The sequence below is a fragment of the Urocampus carinirostris genome, chromosome 19, assembly GCF_059441175.1.
Source record: "Urocampus carinirostris isolate Australia breed hairy pipefish chromosome 19, RoL_Ucar_1.0, whole genome shotgun sequence".
Lineage (NCBI taxonomy): Eukaryota > Metazoa > Chordata > Actinopteri > Syngnathiformes > Syngnathidae > Urocampus > Urocampus carinirostris.
In genome coordinates this window covers 18993641-19017565 of record NC_142367.1, presented here as the reverse complement: position 1 = coordinate 19017565, position 23925 = coordinate 18993641, and the positions used below count along the sequence as shown (strand labels likewise).

Genomic DNA, 23925 nt, shown 5'->3' with positions numbered 1-23925 from the left:
TAGCAGTGCTACAATGGCAGACACTCGTAATTCGCAATTATTTCCTTCTTTGACTTGATCGTTGTAGTCACTGATATCCACATTCCCCCCCTTATCACCCAATTTTCTTGGGACCAACTATTATGGGCAGAAAAAGGAAATAAAACCAACAAAGCACAATTAAATGAGATGTGGTCCCTCCTAAACATGCTGATTGACTGAACAGGAAGAATAGATTGAGCAGGGGATTATCGGCATCTACTATTAAGGATCGTGATTAACTGTGTTATTTTCTTCTTTTTAACATTATTTTGTCAAGAAAAAGGCCCGCGACCCACTTAAAAACCACTAGTTGAGAACAACTGATCTAATCTATCTGTTGCAAATGAACCTATTGTTCCATTACATTATCAAAATCTTTAGTCAAATTAGCCCGAATTATATAGAAGTATGTATATTCATATTTACCGTAAATTCCGGACTATAAGCCGCTACTTTTTCCCCTAACTTTCAACCCTGCGGCTTATTCAGTGATGCGGCCAATTTAGGTAATTTTTATAACGGCCGCTAGCGGCGCTCGAGTGTTGCTACCATTAACTGCCCTGTCAAAGCTACATTATTATTATTAAAGCTTTGAAAACTCTCTCGGTGTACCGTCTTTCCTTGTAAATATATGTAACCCATGCATAATATGTATTTGCAACTGTATATTTTTGTAGTGTATTTATTTGTATTTATTTTAGACACTTATTGTGATATGTTTTGCACGAGTGAACGAAAAATGAGGGGCGGAACAAACGCGGGGTGCTGAGTTTAAGTGGGGACCGCTAAAGGTGAGGGACAGACAAGGAAAGAAGAGGGGGTAAAAAGTTTGTTAAAGAAAAAGGAATTGCGTGAGTAAATGTGTTCATCTGATATATTTTTCCCACCCTTACCTTTGGAAATATACACTTTTTTCCTTGGATTACTTTCAACGGGACCTTTCACAAGCACACAGATAGGTAAGGCGCCCACCATCTTATCAGGAGCGTTTTAAAAATGTAGTTATAAAGACGTTTTTAAACGTCAAATATCCGGAATATAACGGAAATCGTAATTCAAAATTTTTGGAAGTTCCGACTCCAAGTCCGGTCTTTGAATGCACCTCAAGTCCAGTGCAGTGTTCCTTCCGGGTGAGAATCGTCTATCACCAATATATAAGAAAATCTATTGTTATTGTGTCAAACCTAAGATATTTTCATAATACCTGTAGTTTGGAGTGAAATTATAAGAATGATAATCATAAAAAACTTCAACATTTTTCTCCTGAAGTGGAAACCCCTAAAAAGGCCACAAGATGGCGGTCAAGTAAGTCAGGTCTCCTATTCAGGTAAACACGCGACCAGAAATGGCTTCCTCATTGCTCGTGGAACATACACGTACACCGAAAAGATACCGCTTTTCAAATCTTATTTTTATCCAGACGAGAATTGTGCCCAAGCATGTAGTCAAACTATACACCAAATATGTTAATTTTGGCTCATTAACCTCCAGTATGTTGCTTGAAACTGGAGCATGTGCTGAAGCTAATTGCTACTAGCATGACTTAAGCTAGCAACCTGCAGCCACAGTTTGCAAATGTCACTTTTGTCCTCCAACTGCTGCAAATCCTGAGTTGACAAGATGGTAGCTGCGGGAAGGTGAAATTGTTCTTTTTTTATTCCAGCCATCACACCGAAGGATTTTATACATTTGACTATAAAGGATTTTACACGATTGAATACAAATTACATTTAATGCCAAAGATATTCACTGACTGGGCTGTGGTGCGAGGTCGGGGCACCCTGGTGGAAAATGTTGTTTACAGCAACGGCGGGAACGGGACGTACGGCTGATAAGATAATCAGCACATCCAGACGCTGTTGACGCGGAAAGGCCCTGTAGATGTAGAAACGCTCGGTGTTGTTTTGAGTACCCCAGACATCAGGAGATGGTGAAGCCCAGGGGGCTTCCTTGGCGCACCCATGGGAGGAGTCGGCATGCCATTATGCGGGGAGAAGATGGCCAATAGGAGAAAGCTAAAGGACTTCAGAAGAAGGCTTCTCACAGACTCAAACGTCACTAATTTGTCCGTTTTCGATGGAGTACACTTAGTTAAATTTTTAGGGAAAATAAATCTGCCTCCCGTGTGGAAATGTCGGCTTCCTGTTCATCTTTTCCCTCAAGAAACGAGCGCGCATAAACTGTTGGGTGAATGTAGGTTGTGTTTGGTCAATAGACTCAGATAACTAATTCGAACAATTTGGTAAACGCTACATTTTGATATTTAATTCCAACAATTCATTGCTTGAACCTGGAACATGTGCTGTAGCTAATTGCTCCTAGCATGACTTAAGCTAGCAACCTGCAGCCACAGTTTGCAAACGTCACTTTTGTCCTCCAACTGCTGCAAATCCCGAGTTGACATGACGGTAGCTGCGGGGAAGGTGAAATTGTTCTTTTTTTTTTTCAATCCTCACACATACTCAACACACGTTTTTGTCTCATCGCCATGGCAACTGCTCCTATTTGCACGCAATCTATGGTTTTCCGACTCATTGAACCCAATCAGGACTGCTGCCCTTTGCTTTTGGCGACTCAGGCTCAATTCGCTCTCAGTTTTCCTCCTTTTTCTCCCTTCCCATCTTTGTCGAATGTATTTGGTCTGTTTAAGTATGATATAAAAAAGATATACGAGGAATTCAACTGTCCTAGTATCAATCTGTTATCATTCTTATTAGGTTCAAAGTATAATGTACTCCTTTGTTTACAGTGCTTATTAGAGTCCTGAACCATCACACGAAAATCCGCAAAGTAACTCCGGGCCCCCACTCAGAGCAGTAGTCGACCAGGGATAATGGAGGTAATTTTTGTTTTAGGTGGAAAGAACAGGGAAAGAAAGAGCTGTCACACATAATACAAATGTGCTCTTTCAGCTCCTGCTTTCAACAATAATTGACTGGGGATAGTGGATCACAAACAAAACAGTGCTGTTCATTTAAGGCTGGCCACATTGGCAAGCTACAGCTGACCCAACTGCACAAAATATGTGCCAGCACCCTGTTCTTATTTATAGTCGGGCAGGGATAATGGATCGCAGCCACAACTGTGCAGTCCATTTTAGGCGAGCCAGAATAGCATGCCCCCTGACACAAGTGCATTCTGCCAGGTCCCCGATCACAGCATTATGGCATTGGGGTTAATGGATCTCGGCCACACGAGTGCAGTTCATTTTCGGCAGAAATATAGTAACACCAAAAAAAAAGGTCGGCCATTATGACAAAAATGCACTGTGCCGTTCTCTGCTCCCAGCAATATGTGATTAGGGATAATAGAATGCGGCCGCTCAATTTTAAGGGTTTTGTTCAGGAACAGTTACATGTTGACAACGTTGGTTGCAGCTCGTTGCTTTTTGCAAAGTTAGGTTTCAATTTTCCATGTGTTTGTGTAAATTTGTGGGGTTGCCACAGTAGCAAACTACTCTATTACACAAATTACACTGGGTATTGTCCTTTTCTGTTGTTGAAAAAAGTCCTTGCAGCGCTGCGCTTCCTGTTTGGGTTGGGGTTGACATGTAGATTTAGCCCTCTCTTTTTCCTGCCTGCCAGGCAGGATGCAGCAGAAGGCCTGGTAGGGAAAGGTGCTAAAAGTGTACCTGTCAGTCACTACTCGGGCATAAATTTAGCGAGTGCCCAATGGCGCTGGGTGAGAGAGAGAAGGGCTGCGCTATGTACATAGAGAAGCGCCGCTTTGAGAAAATTGGTGGGGAAGTGAAGTATCCATCCCAGGACATTCGTATCGATCTTATATTAGTATTTTCTTAGTATTTGGATTGATCCACCCACCCCACTATTAGTCTTTTAGACAAAATTTTAGCGTCTTCTCCACCAGAATGATGATAAATCACAAAAAGCTTCAGTTTTTTTCTGTCACTGCACTCAAACCTTTAGCACAGACAATGGACGACAGGTCACGGCACTCCATCCTAATGAGGGACGGCCTTGAGATGGCATCATGCCCGTGGGCGTGCAGGTGCCATGTTGTAAAAAGCAATTTTCCTGCAATTTCACCGCTCTTAACAGCTTCGACAGCTGTTGAGGGCATCAGGTTTGCGTTACACAATTTGCAGCCCAAGGATTATTCCACGTCATCTAATAACATTCAGAATTCAATCGGGCCGAGCGAGAAGGCTTAGAGGGCTCATTTTCGACGAACAAAGGACGCTTGGTGACGTGGCGCCGCGCATTGGCAGAGTGTTATTGAATGACTTTAGTTCTGTGGACCGAGCATTAGTGCCGAAACGCAGCTGACAGTTTGAGAGCCTCTCAAGTGTTGAATTGCGCACATGGCGGCTCGCATGGGAACCAGTACAAAGGAGCAAGGATGCTGGACGGGTGGGCTGATGCCGGTCTTTTCTGCAAGCTATCTCAAAAAGTCCAAGTGCATACCTGTTGTTAGGAATGAAATATTAAAATGTACCGTTTACCAAATTGTTCGAATTAGTTATCTGACTCCATTGACCAAACACAACCTACAATCACCCAACAATGCGCGCTCGTTTCTTGATGGAAAAGATGAACAGGAAGCCGACATTTTCACACGGGGCCAGTTTTCATTTCTTTAACAATAGAACTAAGTGAATTCCATCGGAATCGGCCGAATGAGTGTCGTTCGAGTCTCTGGGAAGTCTCTCTCAAGTCCTCTAGCCTTCTTCTCTCAGCCCACGTCTTTTCGCAAGATGGTGAGCTGGCTCCTCCCATGGGCGTGCCAATGAAGCCCAACGTGAGCTCCACCACCTCGCCGCATTGTCTGGAGAACTCAAAACAGTGGAGAGCGTTTTTCAAAACGATGCCTGCCGTCCTCCGTCATCAGAGCCTTTTTGCGTCGTCGGATGTGCTGATTATCTTATCAGCCTTACGTCCCGTTCCTGCCATTCCTGTAAACAATATTTCCTACCAAGGTGCCCTGAACTTTCACTGCTCATCGAATAAAGGCACCGTCAGTAAATAACTACAGCATTAAACTCAATAAATGTAACTTGTATTCAATCGTACAAAATCCTTTATAGTCAAATGTATAAAATCCCTCACTGTTAACCCCAGCCACTTGCTCTTCCTATTAATAAGTGCAATTCCCTTTCATTCAGTGATAATAAACCTAATAAATACAACGTGGCACCTATTTTCCCCACAGCAAGACAGACAATGTAAAATACTATGATAATATCAGCAGTCAACGATGATGTTGTCGTCTGCTACCAGTGACTGAGACGATCCGGGTTAAAGCCAAAATGGGCAAGGCGAGATCGGTCTAGCAAAAATGTTGTTTTTCAATTTATTGTACAAAAAAATGCATGAAAATTTGAATTGATCAAAAATCGTATATGATACAAGGAAATGGATCAATTGACAGGTATGAAAGTGGAATGAGCTTGGCTCATCTAACTTTGACTGATGCATTTTTTGTGTTGCAAATGGCGTCCGAGGCACAGTTCTGAGGTCATGATCATAGCCAGCTACCAGCTTTCCTGTGCGGAGTTTGCATGTTATCCCCGTGCCTGCGTGGGTTTCCTCCCACATTCCAAAAACATGCATGTCAGGTTAATTGGCCGGTTCAAATTGTCCCTAGGCGTGAATTAGCGAGCAAATTGTCTGTCCCCGTGTGCTCTGGGACTGGCTGGCATCCAGTTCAGGGTGTCCCCTGCCCACTGCCTGAATATAGCTGCGATGGGCTCCAGCACCCCCGTGACCCTACTGAGGATAAGCGGTGCAGCTAATCCATGTTTTTCTTGCTTTTCAGGGGGAAAACAGAGAAGAAGCTGACAAACGGACACAGAAGTTGCTGGTAAGGAGAACCAAGGACATGTAGTATCAAAATGTGTCACTGCATACATAATCGTGTTTATATGAGTTGTCAGATATAACCCTATTATTATTTCAGTCATTTATAGCTCCTTCGTTTATTTATTAGTAATTAACGCATCTTATGATTATCCATATCTTTTGAATATAGTTATTCACTCATTTCATTCACTTGATGTCTCGAGGTATCCCTTCTTCTAGTAGTTATACAATCTCTACATTGTCCTAAGGGGTGTTCTGATCTACTGTTGAGGAGTCTTTAAGTCTTATCAAACCACATGCAGGATTCAGTCTAGACAAAGGACTGGTGTGAAGCTTTTGGGAGTTCTCCACAGACTTATGTTTGATCGTTAGCTTACTGTGTTCCATCCAGTGATTCCTCTAAGCTGCGCACGTGCGCAATTGCGCACTGCTCGCACATTCTCAGCGCACAAGGAAATCTAGCCAGCGCACAAAAATGAGGGCTCAAAATTACTCATTAAGAAGCGACTTAAGTCAAAGTTACAGTGCATGAAGGTCAAAATACACTGATGTTGTGTACTAAATGCGGTATTTTGAAGTAGAACGAAGTTGAGTAGAGTTTGTCGAGAACCGGCTTCTTCGGCTCGGCTCACTAAAAGGCTTTCGGGTCCTAAACGGCTCTTCAGGTTGTTTATGCTTCTTTAATCCCAACATGACCAAATATTATGTAAAATTATGCACAAAATAGATAGATAGATAGATACTTTATTCATCCCCTAAGGGAAATTCACATTTCCAGCAGCATCCCTGAGCTGAGAACAGTACAATAATAAAGCCAAAAGAATACAATATACAAATACCCAGTGTGACGTGCAAATGCCCACTGTAGCGTGTTATATAGAGTAACTAAATAGTGCTACACAGAATACATATTGCAGTAAGATTCGGTAATATCCAATGTAGGTGGTGTGATTTAATGTGGGCCTTTACTCTGCCGGGTGGAGTTAAAGAGCCTTATGGCATGAGGAAGAAAAGATCTCTTTAGTCTGTCCGTAGTACAAGACAGTGACAGCAGTCTGTCGCTGAAACTGCTCTTCTGTCTGGAGATAATGCTGTGTAGTGGATGCGATGGATTGTCCATGATTGACCTCAGCTTTTTCAGTGCTCTTCTCTCAGCTACTGTTGTTAGGCTGTCCAGCTCTTTGCCCACAACAGAGCTCGCTTTCCTAGCCAGTTTATTGAGACGAGAGGCATCCTTCTTCTTGACGCTGCCTCCCCAACACGCTGCCGCATAGAAGAGGGCGCTTGCCACTACTGTCTCATAGAATATTTTCAGGAGCTTTTTGCAGATGTTGAAGGAGGCCAGCCTTCTGAGGAAGTAAAGTCGGCTTTGCCCTTTCCTACATAGAGCTTCTGTGTTGGCAGTGCAGTCCAGTTTGTTGTCCAGCTGCACACCCAGGTATTTGTAGGTCTGGACAAATTCTACACATTCTCCCTTGATGGTTACAGGAACCGGGTGAGTTCTGGTTCTCCTGAAGTCCACCACCATCTCTCTGGTCTTGGTGGTGTTTAGGTGCAGGTGGTTTGCGTCGCTCCATCGGACAAAGTCCTGAATCAATGTCCTGTACTCCTCCTCCTGCCCGTTTCTGATGCATCCCACGATCGCAGTGTCGTCGGCAAACTTTTGCACATGGCAGGACTCAGAGTTGTACTTAAAGTCCGATGTATATAGAGTGAATAGGAACGGAGAGAGAACAGTCCCCTGCGGAGATCCTGTGCTGCTAACCACAGTGTCCGATGTACAGCCCCCCTGTTTCACATACTGGGGTCTGCCTGTCAGGTAGTCCGTAATCCATTCTACAAGGTGTGAGCTAACTCCCATCTCTGTCAGTTTCCTACTCAGTAGCAGAGGCTGTATGGTATTGAAGGCACTGGAGAAGTCCAAAAATGTAATCCTCACAGTCCCCTTCGCCCTATCCAGGTGAGAGAGGGATCGGTGTAACATGTATACTATAGCATCCTCCACTCCCACCTTCTCCTGGTAAGCAAATTGCAGTGGGTCGATGGCGTGACGGACCTGTAGCCTCAGGTGGTGCAGCAGCAGCCGCTCCATGGTCTTGCTGTTAGCCTCGATTTTTTTACAGGTTCTTTAATAAAACGAGGTTTTATTTACCACTTATATAGTCATGTACTATTTACTTGTCCTGATTGTTTTATTGAATAAATTGTTGCTTCGTCCTTATTGATTTAAACTTTCGACAAACTACTGAGTATTGTGTGTTGGTTGATCGAGTGGGATACGAGCTTATTTCCACTTGTGTTTGAGCGAGGACATACTTCCTCCGAGCTTTTGTTAACATCAATGTTGAGTGTGAAACAAGCGCTGGAGTGAAGCCGCTCTGTTGTGATTTGTTTTTTCTGAGCTTGTGAGTACAGAACAAGGCCGTAATGGTCTCCAAGTGCTCTTTCCAAATGTCTGAAAATTATTCATATGCCAAAAGGGATGGGGTTGTACATCGGACACTGTGGTTAGCAGCACAGGATCTCCGCAGGGGACCGTTCTCTCTCCGTTCCTATTCACTCTATATACATCGGACTTTAAGTACAACTCTGAGTCCTGCCATGTGCAAAAGTTTGCCGACGACATTTCGATCGTGGGATGTATCAGAAACGGACAGGAGGAGGAGTACAGGAAATTGATTCAGGACTTTGTCCGATGGAGCGACGCAAACCACCTGCACCTAAACACCACCAAGACCAGAGAGATGGTGGTGGACTCACCCGGTTCCTGTAACCATCAAAGGAGAATGTGTAGAATTTGTCCAGACCTGCAAATACCTGGGTGTGCAGCTGGACAACAAACTGGACTGCACTGCCAACAGAGAAGCTCTATGTAGGAAAGGGCAAAGCCGACTTTACTTCCTCAGAAGGCTGGCCTCCTTCAACATCTGCAAAAAGCTCCTGAAAATATTCTATGAGACAGTAGTGGCAAGCGCCCTCTTCTATGCGGCAGCGTGTTGGGGAGGCAGCGTCAAGAAGAAGGATGCCTCTCGTCTCAATAAACTGGCTAGGAAAGCGAGCTCTGTTGTGGGCAAAGAGCTGGACAGCCTAACAACAGTAGCTGAGAGACGAGCACTGAAAAAGCTGAGGTCAATCATGGACAATCCATCGCATCCACTACACAGCATTATCTCCAGACAGAAGAGCAGTTTCAGCGACAGACTGCTGTCACTGTCTTGTACTACGGACAGACTGAAGAGATCTTTTCTTCCTCATGCCATGAGGCTCTTTAACTCCACCCGGCAGAGTAAAGGCCCACATTAAACCACACCACCTACATTGGATATTACCGATTCTTACTGCAATATGTATTCTGTGTAGCACTATTTAGTTACTCTATATAACACGCTACAGTGGGCATTTGCACGTCACACTGGGTATTTGTATATTGTATTCTTTTGGCTTTTTTATTGTACTGTTCTCAGCTCAGGGATGCTGCTGGAAATGTGAATCTCCCTTAGATCGATACTTTATTCATCCCCTATCTATCTAACATTTATTGTACATCTCAATGGGAGGCAACGTAAGATGGCCGCCGCGATTAGCAAACCATTTTACATGCGACACCACACTGCCCTCTAAAGGCTAAATCGTGCACTGCAGTAAAAGTTCGATTTTCTTTTTTTTGTTCGGACTAGGCTTTGCATTGCGCGTTTTTGGTTTAATGAAACTATAAAAAGTGTGTTCGCTGTCCAAACGACAGATTAAAAGTGAAAAATAGATCAAACAAACCTAGTTTGTATCGATGCTTCTTAATATAGAAACGTAGCATGACCGCAGCAGTTGATCAATGTCCTTAAATTGGCATTGCGATACATCATTCTGAACACAATAAAAAACACCAAAGCCAAGTCCATGTGCACACAAAATATCCTTTTATTGATTGTTCCAAGTAAGGCGAGAGATGCTTTTACTCCCTGGGGAACAGTCCCTGGCAAGTTTCTGCAGTGGTCAGCAGTGTCTGGACAAAGTGCCTACTTTCACAATGTGATCGGACGAATGCACTTACTTTAAACATTCGTTTATTTTTAGAAAACCTATTGCCGGAGTAACACCACATATCAAACTTTTGATATCTGAGGATATTTTGCATAGCTCAGTCAAGTCTTAAAGTAACCCAAGCACTAACAGTAACTTTTTTCAGAAGTATACATTCGGAAATGCGACGGCGTAATCCATCAAATAAATACTGAAGTGGCGAAACCGCATTGTTGAGGTCGGGCCTCCTCTTAAATACAAAGCGTCGCAGCAAGCGTTTGGCGGCCATTCGCGCATAAAAGCAGACGTTAAAAACTTCATTCGAATACAAGCAAATCTTTAGTGCGGGATCTTTTCGTAAAAGCTTGCCGGGTTTCATCCGCTCAAACTATGAAAATAGTTCTCCTTTATAGCAAAGAGTTTAAAAATACATCTTATGTACAAAATATGCAAAGCAAAGGCAGGATTTTGTGGCATTCTGGTGCGTGGCGAGTGTCCTTTGGTAGTAGAGGGAACATTCAATTAAGCCCAAACCGCTAAGAAACGAAGGAAAGCTTCGGCCAAGAGTGGAATATCATCGTTTGCTTCTGTTGTCTGTCCGGCACAAAATCCACAGCAGTTCTTAAAAGTCCATTCTTATCTATTTGGTTCCATCCGTGCTGTACGACATTCACATTTGGAATCTGCGGTGCGAATGTCAGACAAAAGGCACAAAGTAGGGCTAGCTGCTGCAGATACAGTGGAAGCTCGGTTCTCGACCATAATCCGTTCCAGAACCCTGTTCGAAAACCGATTTGTTCAATCACCGAAAATCGTTTTTCCTATTTAACGTAATGTAAAATCGTTTTAATTCGTTCCAACACCCCGAATGTTTACCATGAACGTAAACATGAAGCTAACCCAGGCTAATCGTACGTTCGCGTTAGCGTAATCTTCCGTACGAAAGATTACGCTAACATGAACGTGTAAAAATAAAAAAATCAGGTCGTTTATACGTCATTTAGCACCCGGGTCTCCACAAAAAGTGGTGAGCGGTTAAAGGATAAAGTGAAGAATTATGAATAGGATTTCTTACCTTTGTGGTGGTCTGCAGAAGCCATGCTCTATTCCCTCGAAAGGAGGGAAACTCGCACACCTTCATTTTGCTATTATTTCTTTCTTAAATGCAATAGTTGTACGCACTACTCTTCTTTTTTTATCCTGTAGCAACTTTGCTGCTTGCACCGACCCTCTTCAGAGGCATAATTAGGGGCTAAAACACTGCGTTCACCGATATTAAAAGCGAAAAGAAATGCGCGCGCACGTGATAACAGTTCTTCACGAGGGGTGGGGGCAATCTACACCCGTACGCCGCTCAGCATCGCACCCTAACGTACCGGCGTTCAAACTCCGATTTTTTGAACGAAAAGCAAAGCAAGAATTTCTCTAAATTTTTGGTCAGAACCGATTTGTTCGAACTGAGGGGCGTTCGAAAACCGAGGTTCCACTGTATTTTGTTTCCCGCTGTACATTATTGCCCGTAGACTGAACACGCTGGTTCACATCTAATTTGCGAGTAAAACAAATATGCTGGATCAATAAATAGTGTCCCCTCCTCCCCCTATCAACACAGTCGGGCGACAGCATGTTTGGCTTCGGAAACAAAGTGCTTAAAGGCAGGCGTGGGGAGGGCGCTCATTTGTCGTAATCCAGGACCTGCCAGACAATGAGGTGGCTGCGCTCGGCCATGGAAAGCGCCGACTGCAGTTTCCGGGGGCCGTCCTCCCCTTCGGCCCCTTCGCCCTCCTCGTCATCTCCTGGACACACATAGAAACAACTTCACTTTCTTTTGCACTTAATTACCGTATTTTCTCACTATAAGGCGCACCTATATAAAGCAGACTTTCTATGAGGAAATGACAAGAAATTTAAGTAGTGATTTTATCTGAAATTTGGGCTCAATACAAATAATCATTGCTTATGAAGGATTTTATACATTTGACTATAAAAGATTTTATACGATTGAATACAAGTTACATTTATTGAGTGCAATGAAGATTTTCATTGAGTAGGCTTAAGTTCAATGAGCAGTGAAAGTTAAGATAATCAGCACATCCGACGACGCAGAAAGGCCCTGGTGACGGTGGAAGGCAGGCATTGTTTTGATAAACGCTTTCTACTGTTTTGAGGAACCACAGACATCGGGACGCTCGTCTCTGAGGTGGTGAGGCTCAGGTTGGGCTTCATCCTGGGTTTCGGCAGATTTGCACGATTTTGGGCGGCAATAGCTCAGGAGGTAGAGCGCACGTCTTGGGATCAAGAGATCGCAGTTCGAATCCCGGCTCCTCCGTGTTACATGACGAAGTGTCCTTGGGTAAGACACTGAACCCCTAATGCCCCCAATAAGCAGGTTAGCGCCTTGCATGGCTGCACCGCCACTATTGGGAAATGTGAAGCACATTGTAAAGCGCTTTGGGAAGTCTTCATTGACTTGAAACGCGCTATATAAATGCATATCATTTCATTTTATTTCATTGGCACGCCCATGGGAGGAGCTGGCACACCATCTTGCGGAAAGACGTGGGCCGAGAGAAAAAAGGCTGAAGACTTCAGACGAGGCTTGACAGAGACTCGAGCGACACTAATTCAGCTAATTCGGCCATTTTCGATAGAGTTCACTTAGTTCTATTGTTAAAGAAATGAAATCTGCCCCCGTGTGAAAATGTCGGCTTTCTTTTTTTCATCTTTTCCATCAAGAATGGAGCGCACATTGTTAGGTGAATGTAGGTTGTGTTTGGTTAATGGAGTCAGATAACTAATTCGAACAATTTGGTAAACGGTACATTTTAATATTTAATTCCTAACACTTAGTACTTTTTTTATTTTTTACTTTGTTGCTTTTACTAAATTTGGGGACTTTTTAATAGAATGACCACATTTTAGGGGTTGTTTTAAATAAAACAAACCTTTTGGGGGATGTTTTGTACAACATGACCTAATTTACATTCTAGATACAGTGGGACCTCGCTACTTCGCACTTCGACGTTCGCGGGTTCAGAGCTTCGCGGCCTGTAATAGTTTAAAAATAAATAAATAATAATAATAATAATATCAATTAAAAAAAATTATAATAATGAAAAATATTACATTAAAATTAAAAATTACATTATTTTACAAAATTTGAAAACAAAATATTCAATTAGAATTAGTAATTGCCTCATTTTACAAAGAAATGCACGTATACGCTAAGCGTCACGGCCATTAACGCAAGCTCATTGGTCAGCACTCGCTGAATACTCGACTCCCCATTGGCCCATTCACTACAGTAGACCACGCTTACCTCGTATACAGTACAGTACGCTTCTCGCCATAGCTCGCAGTGAGTTAGCCTTTTTTTCGCGGTGAATTTTTAAGTCTAAAAGTTTTTTGAAGCCCTTCGTGATGCCTCCCAAACGCTCTTTATCCCTTGGTGGATCTAGTGAACCGAAGAAAAATCGAAAGATGTTAACGATTAACGAAAAAGTGAGTTTATTGGACAAGTTGAAAGCAGGAAATAGCTACGCGAGCGTAGCCCGACAATATGGCCTGAATGAATCCACGGTACGGTATATAAAGAAGGAAGAGAAGAACATCCGCAAAACTGCTGCAATATCTTTCACGAAAGATGCCAAAAGGGTCGTAAACACCCAGAATAAGACCATGGTGCGAATGGAAAATACACTGGTTATTTGGATCCACCATTGTAGGGCAAAGAAAATCAGCCTGGATGCAAACCTAATCCGAGGTTAAAAGAACTTTTTGAAAGAGTTAAGTTAAATTTTGTTTTATTGTTTGATTGTTTAACAAGAATCTCTCTCTCTAACCGTATTCCATATGGTGTACTGTATACAGGGGGGGTGTACTGCAAAGGTTTTTTTTTTGAAGGGGCGTCGCTACTTCGCAGATTTTCACTTTTCGCGGGTGGTTTTGGTCCCCATTAACCGGGTCTAAAAAATAATAATAATAAAATAAAATAATTTTTAATATATATATATATATATATATATATATATATTGTAGTATTTTTGAAGGGGCGTCACTACTTCGCGGATTTTTACTTTTCGTGGGTGGTTTTGGTCCCCATTAACCGCGATAACCGAGGTCCCACTGTATTCCATGAAGGGACAAAAATGACAGATCTATATATTTGGCATAGTACTCCATTACAAGGAGTGGGCAAACGTACCCATCCTGAAGTCAATGTAGCCTTCTCCGCCGCTCATCACCAACATCGACTTGGTTTCTTGGTGAGAGGAGGAGGCATCCGATGCCTTGTCGTCACCTGTCGCCGGAAAGGATTGACCTGAAAACATCGGCACATGACGACTGAATTTGAATTGTTGGGACTTTGAGTCGGATCATTCATCTAATTCAAGGTTTTGACCAGCTCTCTCAAAGACGCCGGCTGATTTTGTTCACCTGGGACGGCGGTGAAGAACTTGACGGCATCGCGGTGTCCATGGAAACAGAGCTGGGCGTGTGCCATGGAGCAATATGGAACAAAAGTCCCTGCTGCTACTTTGTCGCTGCTCTCATCGCCGTAGACACGGATTGCGCTACCTGGACTGCCTTCTCCCTTGGTGAGCTTGTTAGCCGCTAAAATCAACAAAAGGTTGAAACCGAAGAAAATCTCATCTCGCGTCTTAACTCAATATTGACCGGTCGAAGTGAAAATTCGACAGGATTCGATATCGACATAACAAATGTAACATAAAGAAGATGCGTGAATCTTTTGAGTATATTCTCACTCTCTGCTAGCGGGATGGAAATGATGACTCCGTTTCCGGTACCGATCCATAGACGACTGCACGAGACCATGAGCGCCGTGATGCGCACAAAAGAGAATCCCAGTTTCCCCGTTCCTGAAACGACACCTTTGTCACTAATGGCGAGCCCGCTCGGGCTCTTGTGGCGGACGGAAGACGGCAAACCCACCTAACATCTTGCTGACGTATGGTTCGATGTCCACGTCCTGGAGATGCTGGAAAGTGTGGGCGTGGAAGAGCCTGAGGGTGGAGTCCAGCCGGATGGACACCCAGATGCCGTCACCGTCCCATGCCAGCTGACGCACCTGGCTTTCCTTTCGGGGGTGCGCGTCGAAGGACTTCTGCCGGGGAAAACCGAGACATGCCATCAAACTATTGATCTGAAGCACTGAGGATAGCATCCAAAAGAGTCAAGCAGCTAAAGTGACTCCAGAGATGCTTGAACTAGTCTGAAATGCAACCATCGTGCGGCTTTACCTCAATTTTCATAGCTTTGGGCTGCACCACATAGATCTTGTTTCTGAAGCCACACCAGACCTTGTCGTGCACAACAGTCATGCAACGGATGGAGTGGTGAGGTTTCCCCAAATCCAGCAGGTGGTAATTGTTCAGATCCCACTGGCCATCTGGGCGGAAGAGAACACAAGTGACGACCTGAACTTCGCTTGAGCGATTTTGTGTCCACTCACCAGCTCCCCGTTGGAAGACGGCAAGCGTGCCGTCAGACTGGCCTACCAGGACACGCCCTTTCACGTGTCTGTCGCAGAAAAAGCAGTCATTTCTGTAGTCAAGTCTGCAGACTTTTCAGTCTAATTGTTAAATTAGCTTACACAATGCCGAGAACAGAGTCCTTCAGCTTGACAGAATGGAGACACTTCTTCCACTCCGCCACAGATGAGTGGACGTAAACACTGGGGGGTGAAACGCAAGGTTGTGCTCACTAAACAAAAGCTGACGTCGTTCTCAATGGTTCTCACCATCCGTTCTGTGCCCCGAGCCACATAGTGGGCAGGACACTGCTCATCTTTGGAGCCTCTTCTTTCATCTGGTCCTGCTCAGTAGTCGCTTTTGGATTCGCACCATCTTTCACTTGTTCACACGCTTCTCTAAACATGAAAATGAAAATCACAATAAGAACATGTTATGCCATGCCCCTGGCAAGATCTCGGTCCTCCTCCTCACTCCTGGGCCAACCTTCTACTCCGGCCAGCACAATGTGGGGAAAATCATTATCCGCACAACAGCAGTCGCTTTTAATCAAGACAGTGGTCTTCAGAAGCTGCTGGAGAAAATCAACCGGTAGTGGAACGTTGACCATTGTGGTATTTAAAGCCAAACCACACTTATACTCAAGTTTTGAAGTTCTATTCTTTGAATTTCTTTTCTTGGTGAATGCGTGTTACTCCCGCTAACCCCGTGCTTCTCTTTGTTTCTTTATTCCCTTTGCTCTGAAAGCCAGAGTCTCCAGCCCCACGCTTGCCACCATATTCACCACCCTTTCATCAAATTCAGCAAGACTCCCTTCAGATTCTGACCTCCCATACCTTCACTTCAATCATTTTAATCAAGCCTGTCCTGTGACATTGTGGTCTTTTAGCTGGGTCCTTGGGTACCTGGCACATTTGGGTAATTATTCCGGCCATGCCCAAACAGAATAAGCAGAAATTTCCTCAAAGAGACGCTTATAAATGTGGCTAGAGGCAGTCCTTTTCTCTCTCACCTAGGGCCCTTGGCATAGATACTGAAAAGGAGGGGACCAAGTACTAAGCCCTGTGGAACGCCACAGTTAACACTAAAAGGCTCAGAGGTCATATTACTGTATATCTTGCACAATGCATCCTATCTGAGAGGTAGGGTTGAAGCAATGAGAAACCAATCCATTTTTCCAGCCCCTTTTCGAGTTTTCTTCAATTTCCTCAAGCTGAGGTTTTTGAGTTTTTACTTGCTCCGTTGTAGGTTTCAGATCAGGGAATGCTGTTATGGTGTTCTGTGCAGCCCTTTGAGACTTTTTGTAATAAAGGGCAATACAAATAAGCATGACTTGACTTGACTTGAAAAGAGAGTGGAGGAACAACAAGAGGAATATATGAACCAGGATCAATGTCACGGCAAAGGATCTGCTACTCTGCACTTCTCTACATCAAAATTTGAATTACGTCAAACAGCATTTCGACACATGTATCTCAAAGGGGTGGCCTTCAGTCAGTCAGACAATACATAGGCAGCATGGATGTCATCAATTGAGTGAAAAACTAAGAACAGAATCTGCAACAGAATTGATTGCAGCATACCCGATAGACGCAGTGATGACGAGTTGTTGCTATTAAAGGATTTCATACATTTGACTATAAAGGATTTTATACGATTGACCACAAGTTACACGTATTCAGTTTAAAGCAATAACGATATTCACTGACTGTGCTTTAGTTCAGTGTACAACAAAAGGTGCAGGCAGGCTGTGTGAAATGCAAAATGTTTTGTCTAGGACTTTTGATAACGGACGCGTAAGTGTGCTGACGCAGAATGATCCAGACATCAAGGCGCTGTGGTGTGGGATTGTTGAGGGCAAGCAACTGCTTGACACGCTCATGGGAGGCGCCAAGACGCCATCATACGGGGAGAGGATAGCCAATAAGAGAAAGCTAAAGCTAGTTGCAGATGACGCATAGCAAATTGGGGAATAGTGGGATATCTTTGATTTGTTTGTTGAAATGTATAAATGATCCTGGTCATATCGGGGGGGTGTAGCCGTCTCCTGTTTACACTTAAATCCGCTGTTAGGAATAATAAACATCCCCCCGTGTGGAAATGTCGCCCTAATTGGTAATTTCTCTCTCAAAAAACGAGCGCACATATTTGTTGGATGAAACTAGGTCGTGTTTGGTTAATGGAGTCAGATAACTAATTCGAACCATTTGATAAATGGTACATTTTGATAGTTAAATCCCAAATCTATTTACACTTCTGAATTATGTAGAACGGGAATTCTGAAAGTGACCAACAGGTGGGAGCGATGTGAAGATTTTCCGAATTTATGCTACTACTGACATCACTAAAGGATACTTACTTTTGAGTCTCTTCTGTCTGTTGCAGCCCCAGTGGATCAGTGAAGACATGTTGACTAGCAGAGCTCACAACAGTCTCTACAACAGTCAAGACAGTTGCGTTAATAAAAGGGAGCAGCCTGGGAAGATTAGTGCAAGATGAGGCTGACCTATGTCTCCATTTTCTTGGCCTCCTTCTGCAGCACAACGAACGACGGTGATTCCTCCGAGCATGCCGTCGCTTCCCCCAGCGCTGTTGATGCTGTCCGACAGACTCGGCTTCTCCACTGGCGCAGCCTCAGAACTGGAGTCGAGTTCCTCCCCTGCCGGATAGTCGGTTTCTCTCGCGCCTAAGAAAAATACCAATCTTGATCCCAGTGGCCCTTAAGTGCAGAAGAGGTTTGTCGACTAACCTGGTACACTGGTGATGCAGAGGACATGTGCATCGCACACAAAGAAGCTGTCCAGGATGACTCCGGGCTGGTTGGCATCAATGACGACAGCTTTTGTGGTGGACTGGGTGCTCGTACAGATCCAGACCATCGACGAGAACTTGTCCTGCTGTCGCAGCTCTTTTTGCTGTTCCTGTCAATGAAGTGAAGAGATGAGCATATTTCAGTCTGATGACAGTTGTTCTTCACGTTAACAAAACACGAACGGTAACCTTGAGTTCTTGATCCAGTTTTTCTAGGCTGTTCTGAGTTCCTATTTTCTTTTTGGGGCTTTGTGGTCCTGACACGTTGCTGTAGAAGACGCTGGCTCCAACGATGGAACCCCCGTCTCTGGTTTTCCCTCCGGATAAGTGCACGCCAGCCGCACACCACAGCTGAAGCACAAGTTTGGACAAAGACTAGTACCATCCCCTCCCAAAGTAATGTTAAGGAGCCGTGAGTATTTTCACTATTGCACAATTCACCAGACAGCGTTGGACTCAGTCAGAAACCTCTCCAAGTATGATACTTTTCTAATTTTGCCATTAGACTGTAAATGCGGTACCTTCATTGATGCATCCTTCTCATCCAAAGGCCTAAGGAAAACCGGAACAGGTAGATCTTTCACCTCTTGCCCGCCATTCTTCTGTGACATAAAAGTGACACTGTTGTGCACATGATCCATTTCAATTGGGCTGGTAGTGAGTACATCTCAAATCAACTCTTCTTGAACACATAGGGACATGATGTAGGATCGGGCCCTAATTGCTAATGTTTGCTTTTTACTTCAATGATCATCTAGCTCAGTGGTCAGGAACCTTTTTTGACAAAAGAGCCATAAAAGCAAAAAATGTTTTAAAAAGAAATTGAGAGAGCCACATCATATATTTTCAGACAAAATAGAAAAAAAGTGCCAAACACACTCTCTCGACAAAAGCTAATTCTTCAGCACATTTGATTTCACTGTGTGTCATTTGATGATTTAATCAAATGTATGAAATGATAATCATGCCAAATCCTGTGTCCCAAATCAATGTAAATATGCCATTTACAATTTGTCTTCCACCTTCCGTTAAGAGTGTTGAGGCAATTTTTTTCCATGAAATTTGTCCTCAATAACGGTTTCAAAACAATGTGCATGCAAAGTTCTTTTGTAAAAATGTCACAAATGACTGCAAACGATAAGCATATCGTCATATTTACTTTCGGTGTAGACTGCACTGAGCGAGAGAGAGAAGGAAGTGCCTTGCGCTGTGTACAGAGATCCGCCCACCTGTACTGCTCACCCAATCAAAGTCGTTTGCCAGCGTTTTTATTTATCAGTTTAAATGGTTTCTTATCCAACTTTTGCATTAAGTTGCTTCGGCTTTATATGGACCAAAATTGGGATGGCACATCTCGCCACAGAGAGATGTGCAATAGTTACATTTTATTTCGGAGCCATAGGTTCCCTACCCTTGATCTAGCTCACAATTTAAATGAATAAACCGATCAATTTGAAATTGTGTGTTAGGTTTATCGTGGCCTTAAAGATTTTGTCTTACTTTCTGCTTCTTAGGCAGGCTCCAACCGTATGCCTGCAATCTGCTCTCCTCTTCCTTCTGAACGTGGGCTTTGACTTGTTGATATTGCGCTCGCTTCTGCTCACGCCTGGACACCACATTTTCTACTGCCGTTCTGTAGGAAAAATGATCAAATGTCCTGCAAAAGTGCCTAAAAAGCCTAAAAGTGTAAAGCTTTTACACTGAGGACGACCGGTATATCGTTCTGACAGACTCACTCCTCATTGAGAAAATCAAAGGCTTTGCTCTTGTCGCTGGGGAGTTGCTGAAGGGCGCTACTCCTCTTCTTGACGGAAGGTTGGATTTGCGAGGTGGGCGCGTTGTACTTGACGTTGACCGGGGCTTCGGCGGCCGGCTTCTTGGAAGCGCTTCCCGACGAACTGAACAAACGGCTGAAACTGGAGTTGTAAGGGAAGGGAAGGGATGGGACAGGACAGGAGAGCACACAGACAAACATATAGACGGGTGGACACAAGCAGTGGCTCCAGCAGAGGGAGGGTTTGAGCAATTAGATGATGATGATGCCAGCCTCAATTAATGAGACTGTTACATATGTATGTGTATATCTAATATATACATATAAAATGTCAAAACATCAGTTTGCTCTTTGGGCATGTACAAGCACAAAACGCATGCAGCAATTGCAATAAAGTTGGGGAGCGTGGGGAGCAATGTTAGTCTTGTGCACAGAGTTGGACATTAAAGGCACAAAGCAACACTGAACGGGAACACATTCCCCTCACCCTCATTTGTTAGCGTCCCCATTGTCTCTATAATCCCAGTTAAATATAGCATCTCATGACCAGAGCCGGTTATAACTGCCGCTAGGAAGCCATGGCAGGTTAATTGTGTCTGTGTAAAAGCCCGAACCATTCACTTAGCACAGAAGAGGCAGCTTCTGACCACGACAAACCATAAAGTTCTCTCTAAACCGATTGCGCCCTTTGCCACTATTTCAAGCAAAAGCTGACGTGCACTCGTCTGACATGCATACAGCCATAAAATGTTAGCTTGATCGCGTTCACAAATTCGCACGGAATGTGTGATAGTTTCCGACGACTCAAGCAAAGATTTGACATGAAATAGAATAGAAGTTTGGCCTCGCTGCTATGTTAGTGCTCTTAAGCTCTATGAAGATCTCCGGCTAGCTTCGCAACATACCGCCTGTACACAGACACGCCACATCAAATTGTAGAGGGAAATGGGAAGAAGAAATAGTGACACCATCAGAAGCCATTCCTTTTCTATGTTAGATTGCCTCAAATCGACTCCAAAACAAACCAAACGCGTGCCCGCAATGACCAAACAAAGAAGAGACTCCATCAGTCGCTCATTCACAGATTGTGATTGTTTTGACTGTGTCAAGAAAGTTTTTTTGTATTTGTTATGACTCCTAACCTCTAACAAACCCTTACTCAAGAAAAAAAACTACACGTTGAACATATTTACTGCTTCAAGACAGTCATCTTCTTTTGATTTGGATATGAAGCCGAACACATCAGAAATAAAGCACCGTTGCGCACATTTACCTACATCCTGGAGCAGCCCCCAGACAACATGTCGTACAAAGGGAGAGTAACAAAGACAACGTCAACAAAAGATCCCCCTCCCCAAAAAAACACAGAAAGAACCACATATTGGCTGGTTTTGGAGCAAACACAAACAGGATGAACTCACAACTGCCAGAGGCTGGATTTCTTCTTCTCCGGAAGGACGGGGTTTTCTTTGGATGCCCTTAGACAGAAAACAACAATCGCCGTCTCATCGGTTGAACAACTATCTTGTTATAATCGGAAATGTATTCAGACGAATTTGGCATACCTGATCATCTCGGTCCATCTGACGGCTTCCTGCAGCTCCATCAGCCTCTCCTTGTACTGGTTCCTCTCCATCAGGACTCGGGCCATTTCCACTCTGGTGAAACGTTTCCTTTGTGCCGTGGGCACGTCGCTCTGCACAACGGAAGGCCACAAAAGATGAAAAAAGGCTTTGCTGGATTAAAACTGTACAGTATGGTATCACGTCAATGACTCACGTCATCCTCGTTGTCAGTCTTGGACATGTTCAGGCTGTTCCCAAGTTCAGCTCGAACTCTAGAGACAAGAAATGGCCGCCATCAAAAATGTTGCATTTGTATACAAGATCATCGTAAACCGTTGCAAAATGAGGCACTTTTTGAGTTCGTCTTCGAGGTCCTTGTTCTTTTCCTCGAGTCTGATCTTGGCCTGATTAACGGCATCAAGCTCCCCTTTGAGGACCTCCTTCTCACAGGACAGCTCGTCCGTGCGAGCAATCAGGTCATTTTTGACCACGTTTAGGGCATTTCTGAAAACAAATAGGAATAAAATAGTGTCAGGATTTGCCTGTAGGCATGTTTTATAAAATAGCTGATCATTGAAAAGTAAACATTTGCATTGATTTGATGACCTCAAATGATTCAGATTTGTATATACAGAGGCTCCCCTACTTACGACCATTCGACTTACGAAAAACGGTAGATACCACCATTTTTTTCGGGATGTCAAAAAATATCCAGACATTGCTGCAGGTTAGATTTTGTATTGTGTGCACTTTTCTCCGAGTACTGGACAGTACGGTAGTGCTTCTTTCCGCCACTACCGGCGTGTGGCGCTGTGAGAGGTCACCCAGCATCCACCTCAAAGAGGAAATCCGCTTCCTCTTCCTAGTTTGTGTGTAAACATACTGTACTGTATCTACAGCACGCTAAGAACTTTGACAATTTTATAGTTTAATATCTCTTGCATCCATTCAGTATAGTTAGTGTAAAGTGTCAAGAAGAGGCGAGCCTTTTCTTTTGAAATGATAGTGGAATAAGAAAGCTTGATGTAGTTTAGAAAATGGTCAGAACGTTTTTATCTGCCACTTCTTACCACAGTGGAGGAAGTCGCCTAACTCTTGAAGCTCATCTTCTAAAATTAAGTTAAACTTAACTTTATTATTTTTTATAGAGCATATTATTTTATGAAATGTGTATTTTTAGTACAAAACATTACAGGTTACTTAAACAAATCTTAAACATACAAAATATAGCACTGAACCAACTTACCAACAAATTCAACGATCTCGTTCGCAAGTAGGGCAGCGACTGTATTTAATCAAATAATTGCTAACATATTATCAGAAGTCAAAAATGATCAATGCCTTTAACATACAATATGAATAGAAACATATAGTTAATAAGTTAAAAGGAAACAGGGAAATCACACAACTCATTAAATGTACTAACTTTGTCTCCAGAAGTTGTGCATTTTCTTGGATAAGATGCTCGACTTCACGACCCATGCCTAAAAATCAGTGACACATATTATATTGAGTTGGGGGAAAATGTAACAATCCGAAAAAACAGGTTCTGCCATATTAGCCACCGTCTTACCTAAAAAGCTGTAGTCTGAGTTTCATGCAAGAATATTTGATCATCAAAATCAGCAAGGGTTAGCAGTTCAGACAATGACTAAACTAATTACTAAATTTATCGCTTGTTGTAAAAGGATCTGGATATTTCTATCCTAAGAACACAATAACAGCAATCACAAAATAAACCTATCACATTTTTAAAGGACGAACAGAAAAATGAAATTAAAAAAAATCATAAAAAAAATATACAGACCAGAAAAGTCACCTGTCAGGTTGGTTAAGCACAGCAGCCGACAAAAGACAGTTTATAAAAACTCAAGGAGATCGTAACGGCGAGCGTTGCCGAAAATGAAAGGGTGAAGCGGCGCAGGTCACTACCTAGAAGGTCCGCTCCTTCGTCGACATCCCCGATGTATTCGTTTCCGGCAGACGAAAGCTCCTCGAACAGAGAGTCTGTGTTGCGGTCAAATGCTAAATTCTCGATGCCTCCTTTGGTGGGGGTGCTGGACACATTCCGAAGCAACGATGCGGTCAAAAACGAATCTGACCTGGTACCGTATTTTTCGCACTAGAAGGCGCACCTAAAAGCCTTTTTTTTTCAAAAGCTGACCATGCGCCTTATAATACAGTGCGCCTTATATATGGATCAATATTAAGTCGCAAAGTCTTGCAACTAAGGCAAGCAGCCGCCGAATCGATTTCCCCCCGAAGGCGAAGTCGTCCGCGGTGTATGCTGGGATTTATATACCGGCGTTTCATTTCCTAACCAATGTGTCAATCATCATTTGAATCAGTCACTATTGGCTAAAGTTTTTTTCGGAGGTAATTGGGGCGGACCCTTTTTATCATTTACAGGCTCGCATAGGCTAAAG

General features: G+C 43.4%; 1 protein-coding gene and 1 long non-coding RNA gene across 2 annotated transcripts in view; one reads left to right on the top strand and one right to left on the bottom strand.

Annotated features, from left to right (window-relative positions):
* Positions 1-5809: 5809 nt before the first annotated feature.
* LOC148347599 (uncharacterized) lies at positions 5810-23646 on the top strand. The gene is made up of 3 exons (XR_015848170.1): positions 5810-5841; positions 14263-14455; positions 17735-23646. It is a non-coding gene; the product is annotated as an uncharacterized LOC148347599 (long non-coding RNA).
* Positions 9732-23925, bottom strand: part of spag9b (sperm associated antigen 9b) — a 43195-nt gene continuing 29001 nt past the window's right edge. The window contains exons 8-29 of the mRNA XM_088324289.1: positions 23432-23556; positions 22926-22983; positions 21851-22003; positions 21714-21771; positions 21500-21630; positions 21356-21412; positions 19897-20076; positions 19661-19793; positions 18682-18762; positions 18350-18511; positions 18099-18270; positions 17856-18035; positions 17709-17784; positions 15619-15747; positions 15472-15552; positions 15331-15398; positions 15119-15267; positions 14811-14982; positions 14624-14737; positions 14295-14471; positions 14062-14178; positions 9732-11653 (exon numbers count right to left, since the gene is read on the bottom strand). Coding sequence (XP_088180415.1) covers positions 11532-11653; positions 14062-14178; positions 14295-14471; positions 14624-14737; positions 14811-14982; positions 15119-15267; positions 15331-15398; positions 15472-15552; positions 15619-15747; positions 17709-17784; positions 17856-18035; positions 18099-18270; positions 18350-18511; positions 18682-18762; positions 19661-19793; positions 19897-20076; positions 21356-21412; positions 21500-21630; positions 21714-21771; positions 21851-22003; positions 22926-22983; positions 23432-23556 — 2695 coding nt within the window. The 3' untranslated portion in view covers positions 9732-11531. The remainder of the gene's footprint in view (positions 11654-14061; positions 14179-14294; positions 14472-14623; positions 14738-14810; positions 14983-15118; positions 15268-15330; positions 15399-15471; positions 15553-15618; positions 15748-17708; positions 17785-17855; positions 18036-18098; positions 18271-18349; positions 18512-18681; positions 18763-19660; positions 19794-19896; positions 20077-21355; positions 21413-21499; positions 21631-21713; positions 21772-21850; positions 22004-22925; positions 22984-23431; positions 23557-23925) is intronic.